At 47.0% G+C, this 24,588-nt stretch overlaps 1 protein-coding gene across 3 annotated transcripts in view; it reads right to left on the bottom strand.

Annotated features, from left to right (window-relative positions):
* Positions 1-24,588, bottom strand: part of PRKCQ (protein kinase C theta) — a 116,434-nt gene that overhangs the window by 41,643 nt on the left and 50,203 nt on the right. For all 3 annotated transcript variants that reach the window (XM_029616701.1, XM_029616699.1, XM_029616700.1), the window contains exons 5-10: positions 20,720-20,751; positions 20,530-20,615; positions 17,175-17,304; positions 15,837-15,946; positions 10,703-10,826; positions 9,915-10,072 (exon numbers count right to left, since the gene is read on the bottom strand). In XM_029616701.1, coding sequence (XP_029472561.1) covers positions 9,915-10,072; positions 10,703-10,826; positions 15,837-15,946; positions 17,175-17,304; positions 20,530-20,615; positions 20,720-20,751 — 640 coding nt within the window. The remainder of the gene's footprint in view (positions 1-9,914; positions 10,073-10,702; positions 10,827-15,836; positions 15,947-17,174; positions 17,305-20,529; positions 20,616-20,719; positions 20,752-24,588) is intronic.

The raw sequence follows: 24,588 nt of genomic DNA, 5'->3' as shown, positions 1-24,588 counted from the left end.
CCCTACCCGCTCCCGCATACAGTTCAAGCTCCTCTTTCTCACCTACAAATACCTTCACTGCATCTCACTACCTCTTCTCTCTAATCTCTCTCTACACCCCTCCTCGTGAACTCCGCTTATCAGACAAGTCACTCCTATCTGTGCCCTTCTCCTCTACTGTCAATTTCAGACTCTGTGCTTTTCCCCTGGCTGCACCGTGTGCTTGGAATAATCTTCCTGAGCTGGTGCATCATACTTCCTCTCTCGCCTTGTTTAAATCCCCAAATAAGACCCATCTTTTTGAAACCGCTTTTAAATCTTATGCCCGATTGTCTGCTTTTAGTCTTCACTAACTGCACTTTTCTTTTCATCAAGTCTCTTGTCCTGTATGTGTCTTATTAGATTGTAAGCTCTATTGAGCAGGGACTAGCTTTTTGTGTTTTGTGTTTGTACAGCTCTAGTAGTGCTACAGAAATGTTAGGTAGTAATAATAGTAGAAAATAACTGTAACCCCAGCCCCCCCCCCCAAAAAAAAAATACTCTAAAAAGAAATTTCAGAGTATTAGCATAAACAGACAGGCAACCTGATAACTTTGTATTTATTCTTTAATAATAGTTTTCCCTCACAACCCTGTGATACTGACACGAGCCTCCGTTTTCCCCTTACATATCTTAATGCGTTTTTTCCTTCTCTCCTGATATTTTTCTTACCAAACATGGGAGGCCGTTTCCTAAGCTGTGATAATGGGTGTAACGCACGTGAAAGGGGCAAAAGCCGACCTGCACCATTTTGGAAAATGGCCTTGACCAGCCCAGAGCCTAGGGAGCACTCCAGGCCCCACTAGACACCGGGGATGGTCTCTAAGAAACGGGGAGGGACCAGGGGGTTAGGGGGCCACTAGATCACCAGAGACATAATCTAAGGTGGGTGGGCTGGGCAGTGGCGAAGCCAGAACTGATTTTGTGGCTGGGCTCAAGGTTATCATGGGTGGGCACTAGGCAAACACCACCCGGCCCCCTCACACTCATTTCCTCCTCTGGTCCCCAGCTCCCTCAAACTCATCCTCCCCCTCCAAGCCACACCCTGGATCTCATCTCCCTCCAGCTCAGCCTCAAACTAAAGACTACAGCAGAGGAGGCTAAGAGACAGCAGTGCACAGAACTGAAATAAACAGCCTCCTGCTGCCTTATTTGTGCCTCGACCTCTGTGTCAGTCTGAATCTGTGCTCGTCCTCGGACCTCCGCTTGCTGAGCGGTGCCAACACGGATCCTGCTGCAGTACCTCCCACTGAAAGTATCTCTGCAGCTCCTTGGGTGATGCAGCATTGCAAGGGCGCCATGCCACGCCGGGCTAGACTCTCATCCTTCTTCCTTCTAGGGCCTGCCGGGCGCTGCCGCTGAAATGCCCCGGGCACTATGCTGCAAGAACCTGCCCCTTCCTGCCACTGATCTTCCAGCTGCCACTCGACCCTGCCTGGCCTAGACTGCTGCATCGGTGCCGAGATCTCCCCGGTTCCTGCAGGCGGCGGCTACCAGTACAAGCCCATCTCTTCATGCAACCAGCCCGGTTTCTGCGTTTATTCTTCCCGTCTCCCTGGACTCCTTCAAAATAGTGAATAGCTGCTGGCAGCTTCCTACTGGCCTTCCAAATAAATTGGGCTGGCCCCGAGAGGAAAGTGGGGAGGCCATGGCCCAGCCGTAGCTACGCCACTGGGCATCGGCAAGGAGACAGGAAACCCTTTGGGAGGCTTGGTTGAATTGAGGGAGGGTGGGGTGAGTTTTATGAAAGAGGAGGGCTTTGGGTGGGAGCGGGACATCAAACCATGTGATTTTTTTAGGTTAGAATTTTTAGGTTAGAATTTTTTTAGGTTAGAATTTTTAGGTTAGAATTTAGGTTAGAGCATCATGTGCCGTATTAAAAAGAATAAAACCCCTATTTCATTTCCATGATTATAGAACAGTGCTCCAAGCAATAATATTTGCGAAAATTGATTACTGCAACTCTATCCTTCTAGGCCTCCCATCATCCCACACTAAACCTCTCCAAATGATACAGAACACGGCAGCAAGAATTCTAACAAACAAAAGGAGAAGAGATCACATTACACCAGTCCTCAAAGACCTTCACTGGTTACCAATCCACTACAGAATAATTCATAAGTCCCTCACCACAATCTACAAAAATATCCATGGACTGGCTCCACTCCATCTACAAATAGCTCTCAAAAAACATTCCTCCAACAGACCCATCAGAGAAGCATATAGAGAATATCTACAAGTACCTCACAACAATACCACCCAACATATAACATTGAGAGATCGGGCCTTCTCCACAGCAGGTCCCCCACTATGGAACTCAATCCCCTTAGAATTACGACAGGAACCATGTCTTCCAACCTTCAGGAAGAGACTTAAAACATGGCTGTTCATGAAAGCATTTCCGGACCCTTAATGATTCACTTCCATCAAATGCAGCAACACTGAGCATCTTCTATTAAACTGAAACAGACAATACCAACCAATCACTACAATGTTTTACTTCTTGTTAAACTTTTTATCTCTCCTCTAACTCTAATCCCAGTTAGAATAACCCCTGTTTTATTGTAACTTTTTCTTCTACGCACTTGTTATACTTTTGTAATGTATACTCTTACGTTTTAGCTATGTACGTTATAATGTATTGCTCACCCCCTTGTTTTATGTAAACCGACATGATACGAACTGCCGTGAATGCCGGTATAGAAAAACACAAATAAAAATAAAAATGATGCTCTAACCTAAATTCCTATTGTATTATGTTATAATTCCTTCTGCCTTTCTTTCTTCCAGCTTTAAGCTTCCCAAGTTTTTACTCCTTGTTAAATGTAACTTAGAAACATATATAGAAACATAGAAATGACGGCAGAAGAAGACCAAATGGCCCATCCAGTCTGCCCAGCAAGCTTCCCTCATTTCTTCTCTCATACTTATCTGTTTCTCTTAGCTCTTGGTTCTAATTCCCTTCCACCCCCGCCATTAATGTAGAGAGCGGTGATGGAGCTGCATCCAAGTGAAATATCAAGCTTGATTAGTTAGGGGTAGTAGGGGTAGTAACCGCCGCAATAAGCAAGCTACACCCATGCTTATTTGTTTTACCCAGACTGTGTTATTCAGCCCTTATTGGTTGTTTATCTTCTCCCCTGCCGTTGAAGCAGAGAGCTATGCTGGATATGCATCGAAAGTGAAGTATCAGGCACATTTGGTTTGGGGTAGTAACCGCCGTAACAAGCCAGCTACTCCCCGCTTTGTGAGTGTGTATCCTTTTTTCTTCTCCCCTGCCGTTGAAGTTATGCTGGATATGCGTGAAGTATCAGTTTTTCTTTTCCCCTGCCGTTGAAGCAGAGAGCTATGCTGGAAATTCGTGATGTATCAGTCTTTCTCCCATGCCGTTGAAGCAGAGAGCCATGCTGGATATGCTTCGAGAGTGAAGTATCAGGTACATTTGGTTTGGGGTAGTAACCGCCGTAACAAGCCAGCTTCTCCCCGCTTTGTGAGTGCGAACCCTTTTTTCTTCTCCCCTGCCGTTTAAGCAGAGAGCTCTGCTGGATGTGTGAAGTAACAGTTTTTCTTTTCCCCTGCTGTTGAAGCAGAGAACTATGCTGGATATGCATTGAAAGTGAAGTATAAGAATGGAGTGATCAAGCTAGTTGAAAGGCATCAGGAATAGAGGAAGGTGGAGGTAGTAATTTGGATATTTGGTTTGGGGTAGTAACCGCCGTAACAAGCCAGCTACTCCCGTCTTTGTGAGTGCAAATCCTTTTTTCCACATTTCCTCTTGCTGTTGAAGCTTAGAGTGATGTTGGAGTCACAGTAACCATGTGTATGTTTATTGAATAAGGGTATTGTCTCCAGGCAGTAGCCATCATTCTGGCGAGTCACCCACTCTTCATTGGCGGCCTCTTGACTTTATGGATCCACAGTGTTTATCCCACGCCCCTTTGAAGTCCTTCACAGTTCTGGTCTTCACCACTTCCTCCGGAAGGGCATTCCAGGCATCCACCACCCTTTGCCTTATTCTCCTCTCTTGTTAATTACTATTTTATTTATTGCTTCAGTTATACCCTTGTTCTATGTAAACCGATCCGATATGGTTATTACTATGAAGGTCGGTATAAAAAGTGTTAAATAAATAAATAAATAAATAAATAAATAAATAATTTTTTTAAATATATTTTTGCACTTTTGCCCCTGGCTGGACTACTTCTAGAGGCAGGGAGAATGGATGGGGGGAGGGGGGGTGGATTTTACCTTGGGGGGTGGGTATTGTTTGGTCCGTAGTGGCCCTTTAAGATGATGGCGGCCCTGAGGGAAGGGAGCTGCCATTGTGCCCATGATTTGTTTTCCTGATAAGTTGTTCCTTGAGAAAAAAATACCACAGGGAGCCACTGTGATATATTTTGTGGGAGGGGAAAAATACTGGGAGAATGCTTCCCTCCCCCCCCCCCATGGTATTTATCCTCTCCCATGATAAAACATTGCATTTTAGTAAATGACCCCCACAATAAACTGCATTTAGATAATAGGGGAAAGAAGTAATTGATTGTGAATTTAAAACATAGAAAGTACAATATATTAAAATAAATAAATAAATCTGTATGTAAATCCACCAGAAGGCACTTGGTAAGAAAACTGATGTATTTACACCTTCCAAGAACATTTTAGAGTAAGTAGACATTAATTAATAATAAATTACAGTGAAAACTGCTAGCGGGATCACAAATTACAAGCTTATCGGTACCAAATGGGTTCCTTCTGCTGAAGAGTCCTCTGCACATTAGAGTTGGGAAGAGTAAACCATGTCTTGTACTGATCCAAGATGGCCGATCAGTTATTGACAGCGTGGGATCTCTCTCGGGCAGTTGCCTAAGTTTCTTGCATGCAGGTTTTTTACTCCTTCTAATGAGCAGAAAGAGGAAGCCAAAGCTGGGATCTCCCCCCCTGTAGCTCACCTGACGCTTCCTCTGACGGGCCCGATGGATGCCCATGTTGTCGATAGCAAACAGAAGCCGAGCAGTCAGCCATTGGAGAGAGAAGGAGGGGAATTCCAGCTCATTGTCACCGTTAAGCCCGGCGCAGAGGACACCGCCCGGTAATCTTGCTGCGGTAGGAGCCTCCCGAGTGCTGCTGGGATGGCCGACAGAAGAAGAAACTGGTCCGGCAATCTCTGCGAGGAGTGGTGCGGAAGGCCCTGTAGCATTCAATCCTGCGAGCGTTTCAGGACTGCCGGGCGAAGTAGCGGCTGGAGCTGGAGGACCTGACGGCAGTGAATCAAGTGAGTCGCAACTTCAGCCATCTTTTTTTTTTTTTAGTAAAGAGACCCTCTTCCTTTTCATTGGAGGCCATATGGGATGCCATAGTGGGCTTAGGAAATTTTACATCTCAGCAATTATCTCCCTTAGTCCAGAACCGTATTGGTTTAGAGAAGCGAGTTCAGGCTTTGACCAATTCCACAACAGATTTGGTCCAGCAACTTGGGTCGGTTAGTTCAGATATGAACAATATTAAAGTAACTCAAGAAGCTATTATTAAATAAAATTCAAATCTTGCTCAAAAATGGAAAATTTTGAGAACATTGTTAGGAATAAGAATCTCAGGTTTATAAATTTTCCCAAACTACCCTGAATATCTCTAGAAGAGATGCTTAGGAGATATCTGACAGGTTCCTGAGAACGCTATTTCTCCTGTTTCCAAGATATTCTATCTTCCATCTTTTAAAAGGAGTCCACTGAAGATCATCGGGACATGCAAGTGTCTTTGGTTCCTTCTGATGGAGCTGCTTTGGACGTGTCTTCAGTTCTTGAATTGCTTTGACTAGGTCTCCGATATAGGTTAGTTTTCCTTAAATATTGATCTTTTTAGGATAATGTCACTATTATACTTTGGGTGGTGTACTGGATCTCCTCACTTAGAGGACTGATTGGAAATTGAAAAATCTATGTATTGAGAGAATTATTATTTTTGTAATTTTGGTTTTCTTATTTCAAGTTACCTATTTTTCTTTCAAGATTTATGACTTGATATTATCTGGAAATGCTTAAACAGAAAATGAAAAAAAGGGGACAGGTTTCAAACAGCCCACCTCTCAGCCTCAGCTGGCCTTGAATTTGTGGTCCAAGAGGCATAGAATCAGGGCGCTTGACCAGGAGGCCACCAAAGGCCCAGACATAGGGGAAGGAGAATCAGTAACTTAGCCCACAGATGCAAATGGAAAGGAAAGGCTTCCATTGGTCCAACAACGGAGCCACCCCTGATTGGCTAGCGTATTTAAAGCCTAGGCTTCTCTAGCATCCTTGCTAGTGCAACCAGAATCCTGTGACTTCCTTCCTGATGCCTGCTCCTGTGATTGGCCACCTGGGTCCCAGGCCTACCTTCCTCTCCACTCGGCAGCAGCCCTCTCTATTGTACTCTTGCCTCGTGAACTCCGACCCAGCCTGCTTCCTGGAAGAAATCCGCTGACTCCGAAGCCTCAGGACCTCTGGATCAGCTTTCCCTAGATCCTCTCGGGTACTAATGCTACCTGATCTTATTGGTCACCCGCAAGCCCAATCGTTCCTGACACTAGCCAGGTACAAAGACTGTAGGCTCCTGGCACCCGAGGACCTCGTACCTAATCGGGTACACATGCCCCAAGAACACTTCCCGTCAATTTAGCTAACGTTGGGTGCACTACAGAACCTTTAGCCAGGCCGTTTACCCAGGCAAATGGCTTGGAAATTTCTCCTCCCTCTTTAAAAAGCCATCTGCAGTACAAGGCTGACTTTCCACGTGATGAAGGCAGCAACCCCCTAAAGACACTTCCCAAGAGCTCTTTAACAAATGTACCTCACTGGAAAAATAAAGCCCGGTGACCTCATGTCATTTATACTCTCTGGGAAAAAAGTCACAATTTTGGCCAAAGGCCGCAGCCAAAAATACAGAGAGTCAAATGACAGACGGACTGGTCTAGACACATGAAGACCCAACTTTATTTCTTTGAGACGTCTCAAACAAAGAAACAGAGAATCTTATGGCAGATAAAGGACCAAAAGGTGCCACTAGCCTCCCCCACTTACTTCCTGGTGCCCTGCCAGAGATACCACCTGGAGGTTTAGTTTTTGGGAAATGAGGATAAAAACCCACTGAACAAAGACCTAGATAAATGATAGTTTATCTGCCAATGGGAGGAGAAACTTTTGGAGGACTCTTGTGGGTATAAGCAATTCAGCAAAGCCCTGGCATTGTTCTCTGCTACCATTAATGGTAAGATGCAGATGCAGAAGATGGAGAAGAAATGCCATCCACAAAAAAAAGGAAAGACAAAGAATTGCATTAAAAGAGAGTTTCGGGCTGGCCTGATGGCTCACTGGCATTGCTCTCCATTGTTACTGTAAGATTCGTGGACCCTTGCTGCTGTGGTGAGGTTGGCTCAGCCTATGGGGTAAGCCCCAAAGGTCCTCACCGACAGCTGGAGACTGGACAGCAGCTTCATCAATATCAACCCCTTTAACCTTGGATTGAGCCCTCGGGTTCCGGGGGCCAGCAGGTCTTAGGAGGGAGTCTCTATGGAAGTGGCATAGGCATTGATCCAGGACAGGCAGCAAGCAAGAGTAGTCAATGTCCAAGCAAAGGTCAGTGGCAGGCAGCAAGTGAGAATGGTCAAATGTCCAGGCAAGGGTCAGATCCAGAAGTCAGTCCAAGGGCAGTCTTGGAAAACAAAGAAAAGGACTGAAGCAGCAGGGCAGGCAGGAAAGCAAAGGGCTGGACAAGACGAGGCTGGACAAGCTGGAGAGACAAGACGAGGCAAGGCTGGACTGGAGAGACAAGACGAGGCAAGGCTGGACTGGAGAGACAAGGCGAGGCAAGGCTGGCTGGAGAGGCGAGGCAAAGCTGGACTGGAGAGGCGAGGCAAAGCTGGACTGGAGAGGCGAGGCAGGGCTGGACTGGAGAAGCGAGGCAAGGCTGGCTGGAGAGGCGAGGCAAAGCTGGACTGGAGAGGCGAGGCAAAGCTGGACTGGAGAGGCGAGGCAGGGCTGGACTGGAGAGGCGAGGCAGGGCTGGACTGGAGAGATATTTCTCAAGTTTAGTGTAGAGGTGATGGTCTCATAACCGGTGTAACATCTGTTTAACATGTTCTTGGTGCAGAGTCAGGGATTGAGAATAAATGAATATGTCATCAAAGTAGATCACTACGTGGGAGTACAAGAGATCTCAGGAAATATCATTTACCATATTCTGAAATACAGCTGGGGCTTTGCACAGTCCAAAGGCCACGACGAAGTACTCATAGTGTCCGTCTCAGGTATTGAATGTGGTTTTCTACTCGTCTCCCGCCCTGATGCGAATGAGATTGTATGCTCTTCATAGATCCAACTTGGTGAAGATCTTGGCTCCTTTCAGGTGATCAAAAAGTTCTGAAATGAGGGGTAATGAAAACTGATTCTTTCGTGTGATGGCATTAAGGTCCCTGTAATTAATGCAGGGCCTGAGGGTACCATACTTCTTGCCGACGAAGAAAAAAACCCACTCCAGCTGGGGAAGAATATGGTTGAATAAAGCCTCTTGCCAAGTTTGCTTTAATCTAGTGACTCATGGCCTTGGTCTCTGGGACAGATAATGGGAAGACTGGGAGAAGGTTTATACCACAGTCGTAGGAGTGATGTGGGGGCAAAGTTTCAGTCTGCTGCTTAGAGAACACATCGGAGAAGTCAGCATATTGCGGTGGTAACCCTGGTATGGTTGCAGCCAGTATAAGATGGGGCAGAGAAGGAACTATGGTGAGACAAGTAATGAAGCAGGTGGGACCCCATTGTGCCAATTCCAAAGCATTACAAACCATCACTGGCTGATGCCGTTGAAGCCAGGGTAGGCCCACTGTAACCGGATTCACAGTTTGAGGGATTACATGAAAAGAAATGGTTTCCTTATGGAGAAGACCACTGCAAAGAGAGAGTGGAACTGTCATCTCAGTGAGTTGGCCTGGAAGAGGGTCCCATAGACTGATGAAATGGTTACTGGATGTTTCAGGATGGCAATAGGGATCTGGTGTTGTTGGACCAGGGCTTGATCAATAAAGTTCCTGCCTGCTCCTGAATCGAGGAACGCCTCTGCGTCGAACTGAGCATGTTCAGTGGAGATAGAGACAGGAACTGGTAGGTGGGAGGAGGAGAGGGGTCAATCTAGGGCTGCTTCCCCGGTCAATCCTAGGCATGGGAATTTTCCGATTTCTCCTGGCATTGGGATCCTGTGATGGGGAGGTGAGGGACAAGCCTAGGATAAGCTCAAAAGATCCTTAGTGGCAAAGGAATGAAGGAAAAGCCAGAGATCAGCCAGGGTTTACAGCAATATACCAGGACTGAAATTGCACTCCCTGTGATCTACCCCACATACTGACCCCAATCCCACACACTGCCACCCAGCACTTCCTGTGACACACGACACTGAACTTTCCCCTTTCTGGTGCAATGAGACTATTTGGCAGACAGTAAGGGTGATCACTACTGCACCTTCCTTGTAAATTAAGAATGCATTTTTTGATTACCTTAAAACTCTTCTTAGTAGCACGTTAATTTGGTTATTGGGAGCATTGGCTTGGGAGAGCACAGAGTTATTTTTACAAAAGAAATATTAACTGCTCTCATTTTTTTGCCCTGGTTATAGAAATTCTCTAATACAGAGGTAACAACACATACCACAATGGTCCAATTGATGAGACCAGCCATCATGTCTTTAATAACGTTACAATCTTAACCCCTTCTAGTGTACCCCGGCACTGAGGGGTGGCTGTTGGCCTGCTTATCTGCTTGCATTTGGTTCCAGAATCGTGTTATCCATTCATGCAAGGATGAGCACTTTGGGGACTCTTACCAACGAATCCGATGGGTTTTGTCTAAACAGCTCGCTCACTCTCTCCCACTCACCTTGCCAAAACTTCCCTTTCCCAACATTTTGTGTAAGATAAAATCATCAATTGTCAGTTTAGTGCGGTCACACTGCTGCTCTGTCCTTCCTTCGGGTTCTGTTACAGACTCTGGTCTTGAAACTTCTTTGGGAGACTCCCAAGAAATACCCTGGGGCTCTAGAATTTAAATCAAGAAAAAAATTAGAAAATCGTAATGCTAACTTTGCAGGGTCCTTTCCGATCTATAGCTATTATATTTGCATTAAAATGTCATCATGGGTCTTCCAGCTTCACTTAACGTCATGGCTTTATCTTGTTATCTCAGTCATGAAGGGCTGGCGGCCATTTTCAAAGGCTGTGTGTGTTGGAAGGTTAGAAGAACGGTAGGGATATTATTTAGGGTGACCATCCGGCACTTTTAAGTGTCCCTATCCCTTAGCTTCCTGCTTTCTTTGAGAGGAATTGGTCTTGAGTTCTTGAAGAACCCAACCAGTCAAATGCTAAATTGGCCCTTGGGCGGTGGCAGCTGGCCCTTTGTCTGAATGGTACATATGGTATTAGGGGGAAACAAAAGTAAAACGGAGTCCAGAGCAAAGGTCAATGTGGCAGGGTAGCGCAACCGTACTGTCCACCTCCTTACAAGCACAATTACCAAAACGTTTACTCCTGGGGGATTTCTGCGCAGTGAAGAATTCCCTGCAGAATTCCCCTCCCACGCAGAAGTTTCAGATTTAACCAAGGATTCGTCACCATAGATGGGTGGAAGGAAGACTACAGAAGCCATCGGATTTAAGGAGCTGGGTGTACCTTTTTTCACAGATGAAGGCAGAGGGGCAGGTTGAAGCGTAGTCACCTCCTTCATAGCAAGGTGTGGCCCGATTTCCAGGGGCCCTTCCCTGTGGATCTGTTCAGTATCACGCAGGCTGCGAGCCTAAGATAGAAGCACAATAAGGACATTCACCTGCCACTGTGCCATTTAAACTAATAATTAATTAAGAAAATGGGCCGAGACAGCATGGAAAGGGGTCGAGTGATTCTACAGCCGTTCAGATAAAGTGCTGCATGAGATAACAATATTTTCGTTAGGACAGTGAAAGATTTCACAAATGCACCGCATCTTATCTGTAATATTTAAGGACTATCAAGAAAAAATACAGAGAGCGGATGTATGGGTGTGGAAGGGAGAAGAAGGGAGATTGAGTAGGGTCTGCAGTAACACCACAGACAGAGGACAATAGGGCAGACTTGGTGAGGCAAGGTTTCTTATCTGCCGACAACTTCCATGTTACAGAAAACAGCAAAAGTAAATACATTAAATTGGTTTCCAAATCTCAGTCATTAATACACAAAACCTGTGGTGTACGTGCGTTATGAAAAGTTGTGGTGCCTCTAACTTGCTCAAATTTAGAGATGGGCAAGCCAAATAATTTGCTAGGCGAGCTAAACCAGCGTCAAGGAGTCCAGAATTAGGTAAGATTCATTCACTTCTGTAGCTTGCAGTAGCATGATTGAGTTATACTATTAGGGATCAAAAATATTAAATGGTTTCGGTTAGCAGGTAAGTAAAGTCCTACTGATTAGTCCATGTAATCATTTAATATTGGCTGCTGGGACAGATCACTCCGGCATGGCTCCCGTGCCTGCCCTGCTGCTACTGGCCACCTCAGGGAGTATGCTATGCGCATGTCGGTGCGATCAGAGGGGAGCAGGGCTTGATGGAGCTGCCCTCAGCCTTAACAGTTAAGGGTTTTAAATTTCAGTTGTTTAAACTGTTAACTTCTTAACGATATTTACAATCCTTAAACTCTCCTCTCTATCACGACAAAATGCTGAGCGTGTGCAAACCTTTTTCTGTGAATTCAGAAGCCTGTGCTGAGATCTCAGCTGATAAAGTGGCAAATCTGATTAATATGAAAATTATATATTGAGTTACTTTTATGAGGGCTTAAAAAGTTTAAGGAGGGGGGAAAATATAGAGAAACCCACAGGGTCACTGCTGAGATAAAGACCTGCCAACACTAGGTAGTTACGTATGCATGGGATAAATAAACATAGTTAATGGACATAATGGGCCGAATTTTAAGACCTACGCGTGGGCGTAGATTTGTGCGCGCAACCTGGCGCACGCATGTTATAAAATCCAGGGTCGGCGCGCACAAGGGGGTGCACACTTGTGCACCTTGCACGCGCCGAACCCTAGGGGAGCCCCGATGGCTTTCCCCGTTCCCTCCACCTTCCCCCACCTAACCCGCCCCCCAGCCCTATCTAAACCCCCCCTTACCTTTGTTAAATAAGTTGCACCTGCCTCTGGGCAGGCGTAGGTTGCGCATGCCGGCCAAGTGCCTGCGCGCGATCCCCCAGCACGGCCGCTGTACCGGAAGCCTCGGTCCCGCCCCTGCCCCCGGACCGCCCCACCCACTCCCCGCCCCTTTTTTCGAGCCCCAGGACATACGCGCGTCGCTGGGCCTATGCAAAATAGGCTCAGCGGGCGCAGGAGCGGGTTTTCGGGGTTACGCGTGTAACCCTTTGAAAATCCGCCCCAATAGCATAGTAAATAAGGGCAGAAAAAGACTAAACTGGCCGACGTAGTCTGCTGTTTTGCAATTCTTTGGCTTGGATTAAATGAGCACACAAAATTCCCATACTCAACCCAATGCCAGCTCCCCACCCCCATGTCTTATACCTGTACTTTCAATCCCTCCATATCAGTCCCACAATGGCCCAGAACCTGTAATTTACATATGCAGGCTCTCTAACATAGGAACATTTATTTCATACATAGTCACTGTGGATATCCTGGAAAGTCGACTGGTTGAAGAGGCACCAGTTTAGGTTTCGGAAAGCCCTGGTTTAAGCTATAGCAGTGGAATAATGTGCAGGGTCCTTCGTTTTCAGTTGAAACAAATTTTCTAAAGGTGACAATCAGTTTAACCCAATATTCACCCTAATCTTAGGCTGATTAAAGAGGAGCTCCAGAGCTGCAGAAGCAGCATTTCAAGGCCTCCAGATACTGCAGGAAGCCAGTGTGGTGCAAAGAACAGGCTGAGCTTCAACTGCTGCCCATACCATGTTTCACATCCCACCTCCTCACCCCTTAACCTACCCGTACCATGTTTCACGCCCCACCTCCTCACCCCTTAACCTACCCGTACCATGTTTCACGTCCCACCTCCTCACCCCTTAACCTACCCATACCACGTTTCAGGTCCCACCTCCTCACCCCTTAACCTACCCATACCACGTTTCAGGTCCCACCTCCTCACCCCTTAACCTACCCATACCACGTTTCACGTCCCACCTCCTCACCCCTTAACCTACCCGTACCACGTTTCACGTCCCACCTCCTCACCCCTTAACCTACCCGTACCACGTTTCACGTCCCACCTCCTCACCCCTTAACCTACCCGTACCACGTTTCACGTCCCACCTCCTCACCCCTTAACCTACCCATACCACGTTTCACGTCCCACCTCCTCACCCCTTAACCTACCCGTTCCATGTTTCAGGTCCCACCTCCTCACCCCTTAACCTACCCGTACCATGTTTCAGGTCCCACCTCCTCACCCCTTAACCTACCCGTACCATGTTTCAGGTCCCACCTCCTCACCCCTTAACCTACCCGTACCATGTTTCACGTCCCACCTCCTCACCCCTTAACCTACCCGTACCATGTTTCACGTCCCACCTCCTCACCCCTTAACCTACCCGTACCATGTTTCACGTCCCACCTCCTCACCCCTTAACCTACCCGTACCATGTTTCACGTCCCACCTCCTCACCCCTTAACCTACCCGTACCATGCTTCACGTCCCACCTCCTCACCCCTTAACCTACCCGTACCATGTTTCACGTCCCACCTCCTCACCCCTTAACCTACCCGTACCATGTTTCACGTCCCACCTCCTCACCCCTTAACCTACCCGTACCATGTTTCACGTCCCACCTCCTCACCCCTTAACCTACCCGTACCATGTTTCACGTCCCACCTCCTCACCCCTTAACCTACCCGTACCATGTTTCAGGTCCCACCTCCTCACCCCTTAACCTACCCGTACCATGCTTCACGTCCCACCTCCTCACCCCTTAACCTACCCGTACCATGCTTCACGTCCCACCTCCTCACCCCTTAACCTACCCGTACCATGTTTCAGGTCCCACCTCCTCACCCCTTAACCTACCCGTACCATGTTTCAGGTCCCACCTCCTCACCCCTTAACCTACCCGTACCATGCTTCACGTCCCACCTCCTCACCCCTTAACCTACCCGTACCATGCTTCACGTCCCACCTCCTCACCCCTTAACCTACCCGTACCATGTTTCACGTCCCACCTCCTCACCCCTTAACCTACCCGTACCATGCTTCACGTCCCACCTCCTCACCCCTTAACCTACCCGTACCATGTTTCACGTCCCACCTCCTCACCCCTTAACCTACCCGTACCATGTTTCACGTCCCACCCTCCTCACCCCTTAACCTACCCGTACCATGCTTCACGTCCCACCTCCTCACCCCTTAACCTACCCGTACCATGTTTCACGTCCCACCTCCTCACCCCTTAACCTACCCGTACCATGTTTCACGTCCCACCTCCTCACCCCTTAACCTACCCGTACCATGTTTCACGTCCCACCTCCTCACCCCTTAACCTACCCGTACCATGTTTCACGTCCCACCTCCTCACCCCTTAACCTACCCGTACCATGTTTCAGGTCCACCTCCTCACCCCTTAACCTACCCGTACCATGCTTCACGTCCCCACCTCCTCACCCCTTAACCTACCCGTACCATGCTTCACGTCCCACCTCCTCACCCCTTAACCTACCCGTACCATGTTTCACGTCCCACCTCCTCACCCCTTAACCTACCCGTACCATGCTTCACGTCCCACCCTCCTCACCCCTTAACCTACCCGTACCATGTTTCACGTCCCACCTCCTCACCCCTTAACCTACCCGTACCATGTTTCACGTCCCACCTCCTCACCCCTTAACCTACCCGTACCATGTTTCACGTCCCACCTCCTCACCCCTTAACCTACCCGTACCATGTTTCACGTCCCACCTCCTCACCCCTTAACCTACCCGTACTAAATTCCCTGGAAAAATAAACAATAAAAACCAAAAATGAAGGTCCTTAACCATGTGTTAGAGAAGAGCTGGTACATTTAAGAACGTATGCCCTCCTCCAATCGGCCTGGGTTGCGGGGTCAAGTGATGGAGAGGTTGGAGAAGAGAGCAGATTTCAAGCTGGCTGACTCATTGTTTCTCTTCCACAGCCATTAGCCATTAGGTTGCCCAGCTCAGATTTTACCAAATTTGATTGAGAGATACACTAATCTTCTTTCACCTATACATTTAGCAGAAAAACACTTCTCAGAATCATTTTTGAGGCTCCAGGTTAAGCATGGCTGCCTTCTGCCTTTTTGATTTAATTCTGTTTCTAATCCTCCTCTCCTACTGCATTAAGAAACACAAGTTCCTGCTGGATCAACAGCAAGGACGCTTGAAGGCATCTTAGGGGTATTACAAACGCATTGGACAGAGGCTACGAAAGAGCCATGGGAGCCCCAGACCTTACAGGGATGGACTGAACGAAAGACAGGACGTGTCTTCTGGGGCTGAGGAAAAACGACTTTTCTGGATAAAGATCTAGGACTTGCCGCTGTTTTTTTCGTAAAACCATCAGCATGCAAAACTTGAAACTGTTAAGTGATGTTCAGTCCGTGCCCCTAGCTGCTGCTGTACTTTAAATGCACATTAAATATTAATAATTACTTAGCCTTTTTTTCTAATTTGGGTGCAGCTTGCTTGACAAAGGGTCCGTGTGGGACCGGAATGTGTTGGAAATGACGGAACAGGACCTGAAATGCTAACAGTTTGAGCCTTCCTGGTCTGGGCACTCATTTGGAAATGTAATTTCACACCACACGACCAAGCTACCTGCTGAGTGCTCCCTATCAGTGCCAGCGCCTCCGCCATGAGCTTCTGGTTGACCCCGCACAGGTTGCCCACTTTCTTCTGACACTTGTGGTGGATGTTCATGCTGCACTCTAGGAAAGAAAGAAAGAAATATCCAGTTCAGGTGTTTTATGTGAGGCCAGCAACACAAGAAATTCCCTTCACTTCTAGCAAGTAAAATTTTGGATAAATGCATGCAGCGCGGGCAGATGGGAAAACGATGCAGAACGGTGATGCCGTCGGGGTTTTTTTGGCACATTCTGGGGATGAGGAGCTCAATATATATTTCTAAAAATAAAAACAAATACATTGTGACGTACACACCAACCGCTATTGTTTCCGTTTGAGCAAAACACAACAGTTTTGCAATGTCAGTTGTAAGGTTGAAGCACATACAGATAGGTCAATGGGTTCCCTGCTGGACTCGCTTTTGAGGTCACCTATCACTGCATTCCCCCTATCTGTTTTATAAGCTCCGACACACACACCTGTGCACTTACGAAGAGAAGGTTTCTGCTCGGTGGTGTAAGCTTGCCACGGCAATAAAAGACTCCATGAGGGATACTCAGCTGTTGCCGTTCGGTGGGTCATCGTATACTCAGGGAGCCACCCCCATCGCTTACCCTGGTTTTCAACTTCAAATTTAAGTCTTAGGTTCTCTTTGTGGTTTAAAGAACCACAAGTGGCTGTCAAGTCATGAGTTGGATATCTCTTTGGTAAGTCCTAAATTAAATCTGTATATGTTTCTTCTAGTCTGATATACTTCTGGCTATGCTCTTATGGTTTTAGCACTGCTCTACCTCTTCCCTTGGTTGTTACTGGCAAACTGGCTCTCAAAAGAACATAAGATGTGCCATACTGGGTCAGACCAAGGGTCTGTCAAGCCAGGTATCCTGGGTCCAACAGTGGCCAATCCAAATCACAAGTACCTGGCAGGTACCCAAACATTAAATGAAGAGATCCCAAGCTACTATTCCTTATTGATTAATAGCAGTTTATGGATTTCTTCTCTAGGAACTTATCCAAACCTTTTTTTAAACCCAGCTACACTAAATGCTGTAACCACATCCTCTGGCAATGAACTGCAGAGCTTAACTATGCACTGAGTGAAAAAGATTTTTCTTCAATTTGTTTTAAACGTGCTACTTGCTAACTTCATGGAGTGGCCTCTGGTCCTTCTGTTATCTGAGAGAGTAAATAACCGATGGCCAGCGCACTAGTAGGAAAGGTTTGAGATCCAGAATGCAAAGAAATAGTAGAGCATGGAGGTTTTTATAAAGAAGAACCTTATATTGCTTAAAACAAAAATGAAAAACTCACCTTCACATTTTAATCCTTGCCTTGCAAAACCCCAGAGCAACGTGCCACAGTGTTCACAGAAAGTGGGACTCTTGTAATTGTAGACTTTGAACCTGTGAGGTATGTCTATTTTAAACCTCTCTTTGTGAAACTGCAAGGAAAGTATCATGGGAAATGCTTTGATAGTTGTTCAACATTTTAACAACTGTCATCTTAACACGACATCATTTACAGCACAAACCGGTCTGGTTTTCCAAATATCCACCATAAATATCCACCCACTGGGGCTGGGAACCAGATCGCTTTGCATATTTTTGGTTATCTTGAAAAGCAATCTTGTGTAATGACCTACTAGTTCCTTACTAATATTACCCTGGTAACTGCTTTTAGCTGGAGACAGAGAGGTTGGAGGATCAGAGGGGGGGCATCATTCGGTGCAGCCCTTCCCTTTCAGGGACAGGGACTGGGATGGCCACCCCCCCCGAGAGGATATACATGCAGCTTTCTCCTGAGAGACTGGAGGCAGTGAGGTGTTTTGGTTTCAAATGTGGAGGTGGTGGCTGGAGTTTTCACCTCTGTTGAGTTCTAGGACCCTGTCCTGGGGCTCAGGTACCACCTGCTGGCAGCCCCCAGTGCAAGATCAAGGAAGCTGCCTCTGCGGCCCAACACCTTGGCTGCGGGGTGGTTCACCGGGTTCTTTCCCATTTCCTTGGTAAGAAGCTTTTGACAGCCCTAGGAGTGGCCTGGAGAGAGGTCACGGGGAAACCTGTCTCGGGGAGGGGGGGGGGGGGGCCGGGATAGGGAAGATCTGCCCCTCTGCAGCCTACTGGAGAGGAGAGGAATGGTGGTGACCCGCAACAGAGGACCTTCTGGCATTTGGATCAGTTTTGGGGAAAAGACCTGTTGGTTAGAAGAACCCAGAGGAAGAGTTTTTGATGCCCCCCCTTCCCGTCCTGAAGAACGGGACATCGAGGGCTGTGTGCTCCAGGGTGGATCCCTTCCATCGTGGGGATGCGACATAGTGAGAGCAGAACTATGAGTAAGACCAACTGGAAACCTACTGAGGACACTCACTTGGAGTTTTCACCCCTGGGGAGAGAGGAATTTTCTTTACCAGCTCTGGAGGGATTTTTCCTGCCTAAATAAGGATACCCTGCCTGCTTGGGAACCTCATTTCTTCCAAGCTCAGCAGAGTGAGTGTTTCCCATGCTCTGGTAATAAGAGACCCATGCGCAGAGAGAGAGGCAAGGACTGTGAACATTAAAGGTCATCTGTGGTGCTGAGGACTGTGTTAACTGCGCCACTCACTCATCTGAGTCACCCGCAGTAGAGTTTGTTTTAGACAATCAAATCTGGGTCTCTCTTACTTTACTGGCGTTTGCAGCACTGACAGTGGGAAAGAAAGAGCACCTCTCCCATGGGAGAAAGTTCTTATGTTACCCCTGTCACTCCGGGCCCAGAAGGAGACTACTCTCCCCCCACCCCAACAACAAAGGCCTCAGGCCCTGGGGATAAAGAGTGCGGTGAGAGACAGCCCCAAGAACACAAGTACACATCCCGTACTTCAAAATGGCGCTGTCCGCTGGGGTGAATATGCCGGAGTTAATTCATTCCGGCACGACCCCCAATGGACGCCGTCATTTGGCAGTAAAGAGACGAAGAAAGAATACGTCTGAGGGGGAGCTCCCCGGCCTGGATCCCAAGGGCCGGGCCTGACCCTGGGCTGAGGCCCATGCGTTGGGACCTAGCCTCCTGGCCGAGACCCCGGCGTCAGGACCTAGCCCCCGGACAGGGTTGCGGCATTGGGGCTGGGTAAGGGCCAAGGCCTTAGCGTCGGGACCTGGCTTGCGGGTCAGATCATGGCATCGGGCCCGGGCCTGGGGACCCGACGGATCAGCTAAGTTCTTGCTTATTTGTTTTTTAATTTTCAGGGGCCTTGGTCGAGAGCCCGATGTTGCAGTCGGGCCTAGGCCGTGGTCCCTACTTTCAGTTTAGGTCTATGCCCGAATGGGACGCCGGCGCCTTGGCCTAGGCCCAAAGCTGGGGCCTCGCCTAGGACATAGGCCAAGGCCTAAAGCAGCTATGGCCTATGCCCTAGGCAAGGGCCCGGCTTCAGGCCTAAACCTAGGCCAGATGCATTTTTTGTAAAAAAAAAAAATGAATGAATAAGGTTTGTTTCATTCAGGAGGGCTCCTGATTCTCCAAATGAAACTAATTAGCCTTGTCGTATTTTGCAGTTTCATTTTAAAGAAATGCATATCCCCACTAGGTGACTGGATAACCAAAGGGATTGGCTCAGGCACAGTCACAGGCTGCCCTTCCCGTAGGGGTGGGGGAGCACCGAGGATATCGGCTTCCCAAACCCTTTGCTGAGCATTAAATTCAGGGAATGTGGAGGACAGAAATGGAAGGTGCAGCTCTCTCTCTCCAAACCTGAGGGAAGCTTAACCATAAGCACCAGGTCCGAGGTAACAACCATCACGGCCATTAAGAGAGCAATTTTGAAAGGGTTTTCCGCCTGTAAAAAGTGTTTTAGCCGCGCAAAATTGGCTGTCTGGAAATCGCGTGGATAAAAGTCCGCTTGTGGTTTGGCAACACTTCTACTTTTTATCCACATTTTGGTGAAGGCATTCCCAGCGCTGGGGAGAAAACTACACACTGGTTCTGATCGGACAAATATCCTCAGAAAAAGAGGGTGCAAACCTCCCAAGTTGCTGTTTTCCCTTGGGCTTTTTTTTTTTTTAAGTGAAAAGTTCCCATGGACTTTGCAGTCGGGCGCGTGGTAGAAACAATGCTCTCTGTCTGGCTTATTTTTGCTCATTGATTTTATTGCCTCTTCACCTACCGGCTGCTGCGTTACGCTGGGCACAGTTCATACACTTTTAAATATAGTAATCATTATTTTATTTTATTTGTTCTATAATTTTGGTTTTAAATGTGAGCATTTTATGATTTAATTTTATATATGTATTAGTATTTTTATGACTGATTTTCCTGTTTTTTATTAAATTTATTGTATTTTCTTTTCTTTTTATGTATTTTATATTATTATTAATTTAAGAAACTTTGTTAACCGGTGTGAAGGTATGTACCAACACCGGTATAGAAAAACGAACTAACTAACTAACTAAATAAAATAAATTTGCCCAGAGTTCAGTGCAATACACCTGCAATGCAATGGTTCAGCTTTTGCTTGTGAGAATCCAGGCCTTAAGTGGAATTTTGATTAAAGATCACTCAGCAAGCAAGACAGCAATCCGCTAATTACCCTGGTAGTTTCAGCTTTCTTATCCTTTGTTGTATACATTTTCAGAGAATTGTGGTGTTGGAAACCTATCAATGAACAGCCGAGAATCATCTTCCACCCGGCACTCACCATTGTCTCCCGGCTATTGACGGCGGATCCCGTGCACTTGGCGATGACTTTGTCGATACACTTCTTGTGAATGGCCGCATTGCATTCTGGGAAAAAAATGTTTAAAAAAAAACCAGCACAGCATAAGCAAAAACAAATATTTTATTTTAAATAGGTATTAATCAATGTGAAAAAAGAAAAAGGCTCTTACGTCTACACTGATATCCTTGCTTATTAAGACCCCTAGAAAAGAAAACAAAAATGGTCACTGGAAACGATAAATCCAAAAAATTGGAGCAGAGAAAATTGCACTCCAGCAATTCAATATCCACACATCCAGGGAGATGCAAAAACTTGAGTAAGGTCCAATCCAATGATTTTATTTTAGTTTTTCAAAACCGGCAGCTCCATTGCTCATCTGTCACAATATACAGTTCTCCTTAGGGTCCCCCGACACGGAGCCCGTGTTTCGCCGAACAGGCTGCGTCGGGGGGGGGGATAACAATTTCAATAACTGAAAGATAGAAAATGTTGTTGGCTTAAAGGTCACTTGTGAGCTCTGGCTGATTACTCCCTCTGTCTCCAGGAACCCGCAAGAGCACTGGGTGTGCCGGGCGGAGCCCTAGTGGCTGCACCACGGGAGCCACGGGAGCAAGCTGGGCTCTTTACAGGTTATGGCACCTTTGACTGGGTCAAAATTGCAAAGGAAACTCCTCATGGAGCTTCCCTCTGAAAACGTCTTGCCCTGGGGAGGGGGGGCCACAGAGTACGTGTCCTGTACGTCTGTCTTATTAGACTGTAAGCTCTATTGAGCAAGGACTGGTTTTATTTTTTGAGCGTTTGTACCGCGCTGCGTATGTCGTGTAGCGCCACAGAAGTGCTAAGTCGTGGTAGTACTCAGTGGCACGCAGGTGCAAAACTCCTCACGTTTCCTGCATGCGCCTTGCTGACCCGGCCCCCTAACTCCGCCCCCCTTTACCTCACACTGGGGCAGAATTTCAAAACGGGCTCTCCCCACTTGCGGACCCCAGTTTATCCTTCCAGAATTCCTTTGAACATCGTCCCCCCAAAGGGATCGTAGTCATGCTTTTCTATTAACATAGAACAGAGGTTCCCAAACCTGTCCTGGGGGACTGCAAATCAGTCAGGTTTTCAGGATATCCGCAAATAATATGCAAATTTATCTCATGAATATTCATTGTGGATATCCTGAAATCCCCCCATCCCCCAGGACAGGTTTGGGAACGACTGATATAGAATACATGAGCCAAAGCAGAGAGTACAATTTTAGAACTGGGCAGCTAGGGGTAAAGTCTGTAACTATTACACCCGGACTTTACCTTCCATTTTCAAAGTGAACTTTTGCACGTTAGTGCCCTGGCACATGCACAAATTCACCCGCGCAAAGTTGCAGTCTGCACTATCGAGGGCACAATTTATGTGCATTAACTTACGCGCGTACTTTTTGAAAACCAAAAAAAAAATGCGTGCAAGCTCCAACTCCAGCCCTTGGAACGCCTCGGTCCTCTGTGCGTAAACGTTCAGGCATAAAGCGCGTCTGCACATAATTTTACGCACGTGCCGGCTTGCACACTTTTCTATAGGGTCCTCTCTGCAGGAGGAGTACTCCCTTACCCAGAGAAGACATTTGAAAATTACCCTCAAAACGTAAAAAAAGGATGCCTCGTCGACGACATGAGGTCAAACATAAAACCAAGAATGAACCTTTGCATGCAGAAGATAATGCATCACAGATAAGATCAGGATAACACTCCTGTGGGGGTGGGGGAGGAGGGGCAATTTTCCAGGCCGGACCTCACATTTTAAAGATGACTAACGAGCTTCAGAACCACACAGGTCCCCTTCATCAGAAGGATTCAAATGCTCGCAGATAGGTCGTCATCTGTGGGCAGTTCTTATGTTCGTCTAATAAAAGAACACCACAGCTAGCAAAGAGTTAAGAGCATCCAGCATGGCGGCAAAGCATGCAAACATACTGGACCCCAACAAGAGAGTTGTACAGCTAACGAGGGAGAATGGTGCGAGCAGTCATTTCAAGCTCCCGTCCTGAGCTTGGACCCTCGAGGGAACAGTCTCAATGGGGCACCCCAAGTCTGCTTAAAGGTCTTCTGCAAGAAGCATCTACTGATTACAAAAGCCTTGCAAAGAGGGAAACAGGCAAAAGGCTATGGGAGAGAGGGGGGATGGGGGGAACAAACTAGGGTGCTTTCTATTTGAGTGAATGCATTCATATTAGTGCTGCACGTTCACTGAAAATCAGAAACACTTCCGACATTTTACAGAGAGCCTTATTTGTTGCAGGTCTGCTTTTGCTCCAGGGCTTGGCATTCGATTTCAGTTTCTGAGCCTAAGGTCCACTCAATTTTACCTCCATAACTATTCTTCCTGTTCTGCTCTGTCCTTCCCACAAATAATTATACTGCCAGCATCAGGAAGGCTGCGGCTGTTTGGAGCCGCTGGTCACAGAGAGCCAGGGAACCGCCGACAGACCAGCGCCTGCTCCGGAGGACCAGACCATCCTGCTAGGACATTGTTCAAGAGAAACGTTTCAAACACATCACCTTCTGCCAATTCTTTTGTTTTATAGCAGCATGACGAGACATCCTGCCACAGGCTAGGCTTCCTAAAACTGGACAAAGAGAGTTTTGGGGATGGGTGACCATACGCTCTCTTTCCCGGGCTTTGAACTGAAGAATTATTGCTGTGAAACATAGAAACATAGAAATGACGGCAGAAGACGACCAAAAGGCCCATACAGTCTGCCCAGCAAGCTTTCACACTTTTTTTTCTCACACTTATCTGTTACTCTGACCGATGAGGTCAGAGCCCTTATTGGTAACTTTTTTGGTTCTAATTTCCTTCCACCCCTGCCATTGATGTGGAGAGCAGTGCTGGAGCTGCATAAAAGTGGATTATCAAGCTTAATTGGTTAGGGGTAGTAACCACCGCAATAAGCAAGCTACTCCCACACTTATTTGTCTACCCAGCCTGTGCAATTTAGTCATTGTTGGTTGTCTGAATGCAAATTCTCTATCTTCATTCCTCCCTGCCGTTGAAGAAGTGAGCTGCGCTATATATGTACTCAAAGTGAACTATCAGGCTTGATTGGTTTGGAGTAGTAACTGCCACAACAAACAAGATACACCCACGCTTATTTGTTTACCCAGACTATGCAATTCAGTCCTTGTTGGTAGTTGCCTGAATGTAAATTCTCTATCTTCAATCCCCCCTGCCGTTGAAGAAGTGAGCTGCGCTATATATGTACTCAAAGTGAACTATCAGGCTTGACTGGTTTGGGGTAGTAACTGCCGCAATAAGCAAGCTACACCCACCCTTATTTGTTTACCCAGACTATGTAATTCAGTCCTTGTTGGTTGTTGCCTGAATGTAAATTCTCTATCTTCATTCCCCCCTGCCATTGAAGAAGTGAGCTGCGCTATATATGTACTCAAAGTGAAGTATCAGGCTTGATTGGTTTGGGGTAGTAACTGCCGCAATAAGCAAGCTACACCCACGCTTATTTGTTTACCCAGACTATGTAGCTCTGTAGTCCTACACACGTCTTACTGTTCAATAAGAATTAGAGCTAGGAAATCCTTATGAAAGAACTATGTCTCACCTAATCCTGAAATCAACCTCTTTTTGTAGTTTCAGAAATCCCAAGATTGGAACATAAGAATATGCCATACTGGGTCAGACCAAGGGTCTATCAAGCCCAGCATCCTGGTTCCAACAGTGGCCAATCCAGGCGGCAAGTACCCAAAAACTAAGTCTATCCCATGCTACTGATGCCAGTAATAGCAGTGGCTATTCTCTAAGTCAACTTGATTAATAGCAAGTAATGGACTTCTCCTCCAAGAATCTATCAAAACCTTTTTAAACGCAGCTACACTAAGGGGCGGATTTTAAAAGGGTTATGCGCGTAACCCTTTAAAAAAAACAAAACAAACCCCTACGCGCGCCAGGCCTATTTTGCATAGGCTCAGCGGCAAGCGCAAGCCCCAGGATGCGCATATGTCCCGGGACTTGCAAAAAGGGGCGGGGCGGGACATGGCCTGA

Source organism: Rhinatrema bivittatum, chromosome 9, assembly GCF_901001135.1.
Source record: "Rhinatrema bivittatum chromosome 9, aRhiBiv1.1, whole genome shotgun sequence".
In the NCBI taxonomy this organism is placed as follows: Eukaryota; Metazoa; Chordata; class Amphibia; order Gymnophiona; family Rhinatrematidae; genus Rhinatrema; species Rhinatrema bivittatum.
The sequence above is the reverse complement of the archived record's forward strand: the minus strand, read 5'-3'. Positions and strand labels throughout refer to the sequence as shown.